The sequence below is a fragment of the Sinocyclocheilus rhinocerous genome, unplaced genomic scaffold (genome assembly GCF_001515625.1).
Source record: "Sinocyclocheilus rhinocerous isolate Xijiao unplaced genomic scaffold, SAMN03320098_v1.1 scaffold532, whole genome shotgun sequence".
Taxonomy (NCBI): Eukaryota; Metazoa; Chordata; class Actinopteri; order Cypriniformes; family Cyprinidae; genus Sinocyclocheilus; species Sinocyclocheilus rhinocerous.
Genome location: NW_015642820.1, coordinates 122,723 through 130,528, shown reverse-complemented (window position 1 = coordinate 130,528; position 7,806 = coordinate 122,723). Strand labels below are relative to the sequence as shown.

The following is a 7,806-nucleotide window of genomic DNA, read 5'->3' as shown; positions in this document are numbered from 1 at the left end:
TTTTTTACTGTACAATTAAAAGCAGCCTTGCTGAGAAGAGACTTCTTTTAAAACCTTAGAAAATATTACAGATCCTAATTTGAACACTGTGTGTGAATGTTATAATAAATGTATTAAAACAGAGCTGTTGTAATGATTATTAACATTATTATTGTCTTACTACTAATTTTATTTGACAGAACAACAGTAAAATTACAATACTAACATTTATGAATGTTGATAAGAGTTCTTGCTTTTTCTCAACTTTTATTTTGGCGGAAACGCGCAGGAAGACCTTAATGCTTATTTTTGTTAACAACAGATTCATAAATGAGTCTCATTACGAATACGTCGTACGTATCTCATTGACACATGCCTTGTAAAAATTCATAAAAATGTGACTGAGCAACTGACGAACAACACTGTTTCAGCGCAGATTTCCCTTGCATTTTGGACTTTGAACCCTGGTTTATAAGCAGATAGTGCAGATAGTTTGTGGAGAACTGTCAGAATACATGCAACTCGTACTTGTATTAGAAAACATAACGTTCTGCAGTTTATTTACTAATTGTTTAAGGCCATTTCGCGATTTCAATCATCATACAGTAACCAGCAACAATCACCCCTTCCTCTCCTCATTTTAGACATGCGATGCAGTCCTAAACAGTCTCTCGCTGTCGGTGCTTGTAATGATTTTTGCGTCTTTCTCCGACAGTTTAAATGCTTCCACACTGCTGACGTGTGTGCTGCATAATAAAGAGTGCGCGTCTCTCACTCTGCGCTGCTTGCTATTTGATCGCTTCATATCATTGTTCGGTACAATTTATTCGGTCTTTTCGCTTATTCGGCCGAACACCGAAAGAGCTTTTTTTTTTGTTGCTATTTTCGGCCGAATAATTTCGGTTGCCGAACATTCGGTGCATCCCTACTATCTATCTATCTATCTATCTATCTCTGTCTGTCTGTCTGTCTGTCTTATATATTGCCTTCAAGTCACAGAAGAGGAGCAGTGCCAGATGTCCAATATCAAGTCACAAAGTTAGTCTGGTGCCTAGATCCAAAAATAACATGAAGCCAGCAGAAAAAAACAATCCTTTTTTTTTCACTCTCAGGGGCGTTCCCTCCGAGGAGGCAAGGGAGGCAGTGTCTCCTCAAAAAATTGGATGACAAAATTTAACCCTTTCTGTGAAAACACAGCTAAAGTCTTTTTTTTTGTGATTTACTGTTTTCTGCATAAAATCATCCTTCATAAGGTAAAGAACATTCTGTGAAAATGTAACCGTTATATCTTTAATATTGACTGAGTAGGGCCATGTCAAAGATTGAAGTTATAGTGAAATTAATGGTTGAAATCAAACTTTGATGCTTGTTATCTCATAATTAGATTTTGAGACTTTGAGGGTCACAAATAATCGATATTGCAAATATTACTAAATATGGCATTAAAAGTATAAAAGTCACTCGTTTTTATTAAGTAATGCTGTCCAACAGTGGCACCCGCAGGTAAAGTTACAGCGGCGGCTTGCCTCCCTTCAGTCCATAGACTTACAACAGTACAACAGAGACCCCTTTGCGTGCCGTGACTTTTTTGGGTTGTAATAGAGAATGAATGGGGGAAAGTCACGTGAGAGGAGGCAATGCCTCCATCGCGTTATAATTGGATATGATCGGTTATGATTGAATGTGATTGGTTTATGCAATAAATTTCGCCTCTTTTCGTGTGAGCTCTCGGTCTGAATGAAGAAAATGATGGCGTTATTGACTAATTATAAAGTAAGTAAACAGCTCTCCCGCTTAGATACCACTACTATGTGTCACATCAAAATAAAACTTTAAATGGTCTGAAAACGTGATGACTGCGTCAGTTTTTAGTGAGCATTCAGCGTGATGAAATGAAAGATATATCTTTGTGTCTGTGGCAGTGTTTACAGAGCTTTTATGATGATGACCCGAAATAAGTTGACTATTAAAAAGAACAGCTGAACATCAGTTCACAAATAAAAAATATTGGTAACATTTTACAATAAGGTGTCATTTAATGTGTTAACTAACATGAACAAACAATGAACATTTATTACAGTATTTATTAATCTTTGTTTACTTTAGTTAATACAAATACAGTTCATTTTTAGTTCACAGTGCATAAACTAATGTTAACGAACACAACTTTTGATTTTAATAGTGCATTAGTAAATGTTGAAATTAATATGAACTAAGATTAATAAATGCTGTAGAAGTAGGCTATTGTTTATTCTTAGTTCATGTTAGCTAAAGTAGTTAACTAATGTTAACTAAAGGAACATTATTGTAAATTGTTTCCAAAATATTGTTCAAATTGTTACTACCTTTAGTTATTATTTTGGAATAAATATAAAAATGCATAAAAACACTATGAAATGTATAATTAGTATTAAAAATATTAAAAAAAATAAAAATAATAATAATAATAAAATACAAAATGGAATTCTATTTGTTCTCTCTTTTATGTAATATTTATTTAACCAGGAAAATGTGACAACATTAAGTGTAACAGGGACATATATATAGGCCTATGTATGTATGTATGTATGTATATAACTGCCTCCTCATTTTAAAACACCACCTCACGCCAACATTACTGTATATGCAACGTATACTGTAGACTACAGTCAGAGCGCTGTGATCAGCATTGAGTCTTTAGCCTGTGGCACCCCTCTTTGTTCAGTCATTCCCCCAACATAATCTTGAACAATATTCCTCTGAAAGGTCCTTACTCTTGCCTGTACCTGAGTGAAGCGTGGAGGTGTCAGCCTGCGTTTGTTTACCTGTGTTTTGATAACGCTATAATGATTCGTGCCTGACACCCCTGCCTGTATCAAACTAATTGGACCTGGAGGAGAGCAGGCAGAGAGGGGAAGTTGACACCATAATTAGCTTCTGAGCTCACTCCGTCTTGGCAGTGAAACTCTTAACAAGGCCCTTTTTTCACCCGGGGATTTGTGGGAACTGAAGACAGTTGCAGTTCCATGGCATTAAACAGCATCTCACTGGCCTCTGAGTCTCTGCACATGTGCTGTGAGCTTGTTAGAAATCATACATAAATGTCTGTTCTAATGCTAGAGCTTGACCGATATTGTTTTTTTCTTCTTTTTTGTTTGATATGGATTTTAGTTATGATTGATTGATTTTAATTGAATAGTACAGATCATTTTTAATTGATTAGTAGTTGATCTATTTTTTTTGTTATTATTTTATTGCTTAGTTTTGCCACAATAATTGATTTTTTTTTATTAGAGATTATTCTGATTTATTATTATAATTATTATTCAGTTTAATTTATTAATAATTGATCTTTTAATTTATCTTATTTGTAATAATAATTTCTAAATTTTGACACTAATTCATATTATTGATAATACATATACATGATTAGACTATTAGAAGACTAGGGGCTTGTGTTAGTAAAACATACATTTGTAAGATTAATTTGTGAACATTCTGATTGCAAAACATCTTTGCATAAATATAATTGCTTATTATTTAGTCATTTTAATTAGAAGGTTTTTTTCATCTGATTTTTAATAATTATTAGATTTTTGACACGATGCATAATAATTAGAGTAACACAGGGCTAAAAACACAGTGTTAAAAATATTAATATTTGTGACCATTCTGAGTCTGAGTCTAATATTGTTATTAATAATAATAATAATAATAATAATACTTATAACAGTACAAAAAATGCTGCCGATACGTGTTTCTCGGCTGAGAATGAGCAGCTTTTACATAAATTATAGCATGTTGTAGTGATGAGTTGGAGACATTTATCAGTATGACCTGATATTAACCAATAGAAAAGTGTGAATATCAGTATTATCGGATTATTGATCTCTTATTATGCAGATGTCAACAGAATTGCATGCATGGCTGTATTTACAGGTGCATTATTGTTATCATCTGTTAAGACAGCAGTGTTTTTAACAATAAATGGACACTTTATCAGATGTATAGACATGACTTACTCACATTTGTCTATCAAAATAGGCAGTAATTTTCCTGTTTTATCCATGCTGTGCTACCAGAAATATTGTCTTCCTGCTATTCTGCCATATGTTGTCCTCCGATGACCTCCTTCTTCAGCAGGGCGTTTCTGAACACAATACCACTGCTGGCTAGGTATGTGTGTGTTTTAGGACTATTCTCAGTCCAGCCCTGCAGGGCTGTTGTTTCTGACATCTGATATAGACTGGCAAATCCTCATATTGTGTAAATCTATTATCTCATATCTTATTGGCTCCTTCTCAACATTCCAAGAAAAGGAAAGATAACTATTGACAGAACAGTGCACCTCAGATAATATGTTTTCAGTAAGAATGTGCAAGTACCTAAATAAAGGGCTTGACGCTTACTTATTTTATTTTATTTTTTTACCGAGGATATGTGCTGGAAATTTTAAATATTTAGGAGGGTATAAAGAATTAAAAGTGCAATGAAAGTGTAGATGTAGATGCAATGAAAGTGCAGTGATGTTTCTTCATTGGAACATATTGAGAGAAATGTAGCATTACATCTCACTTGCTCACCAATGGATCCTCTGCAGTGAATGGGTGCCGTCAGAATGAGAGTCAAACAGCTGATAAAAACATCACAATAATCCACAAGTAATCCACACGACTCCAGTCTGTCAATTAACATCTTATGAAGCAAAAAGCTGCGGGTTTGTAAGAAACAATTAGATCATTAACATATTTTTAACTTCAAACCATTGCTTTCGGCCAAAGTATGAGTCCTCTATCCATAATATTGCTTTCTCAGGAGGAAAATTTTTCTTGTCTGAATCAGGAGAAAAATATGTGCAGTTTTAAACAAATATGCTGTGAGAGGACAACATAATGGACTGTATTTTGTCTAGAAGCGACGGTTTAAAGTTAAAACATCTTAATGATGTATTTGTTTCCTACAAAGATGCAGTTTTTGTTTTACATGACATTAATTGATGGTCTGGAGTGTGTTCTCTCTTTTATGTAATATTTATTTAACCAGGAAAATGTGACAACATTAAGTGTAACAGGGACATATATATAGGCCTATGTATGTATGTATGTATGTATGTATGTATATAACTGCCTCCTCATTTTAAAACACCACCTCACGCCAACATTACTGTATATGCAACGTATACTGTAGACTACAGTCAGAGCGCTGTGATCAGCATTGAGTCTTTAGCCTGTGGCACCCCTCTTTGTTCAGTCATTCCCCCAACATAATCTTGAACAATATTCCTCTGAAAGGTCCTTACTCTTGCCTGTACCTGAGTGAAGCGTGGAGGTGTCAGCCTGCGTTTGTTTACCTGTGTTTTGATAACGCTATAATGATTCGTGCCTGACATTCTGACGGCACCCATTCACTGCAGAGGATCCATTAGTGAGCAAAGTAATGATACATTTCTCCAAATCTGTTCTGATGAAGATTCAAACATCTTGGATGGCCAGAGAGTTAAATTTCAGCAAATTGTTGTTTTTGGGTGAACTATTGCTTTAGTAATTATGAAATGGTGTATATTCTAAACATTGAAATTAATGTCATGGTTTATTTTATAACCAAAAAAATAAAATAAAATTGTACAATGCAGGACTTTTAATTATAAACAACCCAGAAATACTCACACTTGTGGTGCATTGGCTGAGGCTTCAAATTTGTGTTTGCATACTTGCATAAAGTATGTTTCTAGCTCAAATCAGAATAATCCAACTTTTTATTCAAGATTATTTCACTTACCAGCAATAAAGCGGTAAGAAGATCTATTCCCTCTGTGTCAAGCCTTTAAAAAAAACAAAAAAAAACATGCTTTATATTACAATATTCACCATCTATAATTCATAGCATGCAAAGTCTCCAAAACATAGCGCTCTGTTGTTATTTATACATACAGGTGTGTTTGTTTTTGTACGTTTTATTTAAAGAAGCCGAAAGCTAGTCCTGTTGCTTGCAAGTTAGTTTGTGGTGTTTCTGTGGTACCTGGGCACATGATTAATGAGCGCTTGTGCTCTGTACTGAGAAAACAGGTAGGATTTAAATTCCTCATTAGCTGTGATTCCGGGCCAGGTCTCCTCAGTTGGGGTGCCTGGTTATGGAAAAAAGTGAAAGTATTTTAGTATGTGTCCTACAGTGAAATAATTAGACCTCCATTCAGCCTCAGACGGTGCACCCACGACCACCCACAGCCCGTTCACTGACTGCCTGATGCATATTGCATAAAAAATAGCAGATGTTTTGTTGATCTGGCAAGCTCCGATCCGGTTGGCTGGCTTTGCACAGCTTCTGAATCAAATTGCACAGGTTGTCATGTTTACAGCTGGTTGCTGGAACAAGCGCTTTTGAGGAGCATGTAATCACTCAGTCTGAGAGTGTGCCAGGAAGTCACTCAGTAGTAAAGTTGAAACAAGTAGTTTTGGATACAAAGAAAGTCTACATGTTTTTGTGTATGTGTGTGATTTCTATAATGGCAAATGTTGAACATTACATTCATTGTAATAATTTTTCCCTTCAGATGTCAGTCTGGTCTTGTCCTATATATTTTCTTTTTTGAAAGTAATTATTACTTTTATTCACAAAGGCCACATTAAATTTATCAAAAAAAGTAACATTTATACTGTTACTAAAGGTTTTAATTTTAAATCAGCATATTAGAATGGTTTCTGAAGGATCATGTGACACTGACGACTGGAGTAATGATGCTGAAAATTCAGCTTTGCATCACAGGAATAAATTACATTTTAAAATATATCCAAATAGAAACAATTGTTTAAAATTGTAATAATATTTAGCAATATTACGGCACTATAAAAAATGCTGGGTTTTTACCCAAATGCCGGGTTCAACCTTTTGGGTCATTTTATTGGGTTATTTTTAATATTTTTTTTACCCAGGTGCTGGGTAGTTTTTCTGTGACTAAGCTGCTGGGTCATTTTTAATGCTGGGTTCTTTTTTTTTCTACCCAACCGCTGGGTTGAGCCTGTCTCCAACAAAACAACCCAGCTGCTGAGTTAAAGTGAGATCGCAGGCTTTTTGGGTCCACTACAGGAGAGAGCGGTTCTCAGCGCCGCTGCCGATTTGGTGCACTTATTCAGCAAAATACAGGTTTGTGTACATTTTATTTAATTTATAAAGTCTTTACTGTGCTGTAAATGCAACATAAGGACGAGATGTCAGTCAGCAGCGGTCAATTCGCATGATGGAAACGCCTTTTGCCTTGCATAACATTAGTTTTTATTCATTAAAATTGTATTTGATTTTATTTGTTATAATACTCAGTTTAATTTAATTTGACGTTAAAATACGTTCTCTAATCTCAGTGCTGTTTGTTTATGGGCAGGCTTTGGAGTCAGTCACGGCATCTCTCAGCTACGAGTGAAACGCGAGGTCGCGGTCTAAAGTTCGCAGTTCCCCCGCGAACAGCAGCCCTTCACCGGCTCAAATTTCGGCGACACAACAGCACGAGAATTACCACTATTTCGGTAAAAAGCGATTACAGAGAACGGTTGAATACATTTAAATTAAAATGCTTCTTTTAAATGTTATATTTTTTATGTCTAAAATGCTTGTTAAACAAGTATAAATGTATGTAATATTGTAAACTATGCTGTATTCACCCAAATAAATTCAATTTGTCTTGTATTTTGTCCATGGGTGTTCTTGCTTAATAATAAATGTTCATCTTTTGATTATTGCTGTTGCCTCTAGTAATACTGTGTGTGTTTTTTTTAATTTCCAGACCATTTTAAGCCAGCAATATAATAATTTTTAAATAATAGTTGACTTAAATAAAACAACCAAGCATGTTGGGTA

General features: G+C 34.8%; 1 protein-coding gene across 1 annotated transcript in view; it reads right to left on the bottom strand.

Annotated features, from left to right (window-relative positions):
• The window catches only part of cdk18 (cyclin dependent kinase 18), a 92,564-nt gene that overhangs the window by 6,160 nt on the left and 78,598 nt on the right, over window positions 1-7,806 (bottom strand). The window contains exons 12-13 of the mRNA XM_016573809.1: window positions 5,977-6,082; window positions 5,737-5,779 (exon numbers count right to left, since the gene is read on the bottom strand). Of these exons, the coding sequence (XP_016429295.1) occupies window positions 5,737-5,779; window positions 5,977-6,082 (149 nt within the window). The remainder of the gene's footprint in view (window positions 1-5,736; window positions 5,780-5,976; window positions 6,083-7,806) is intronic.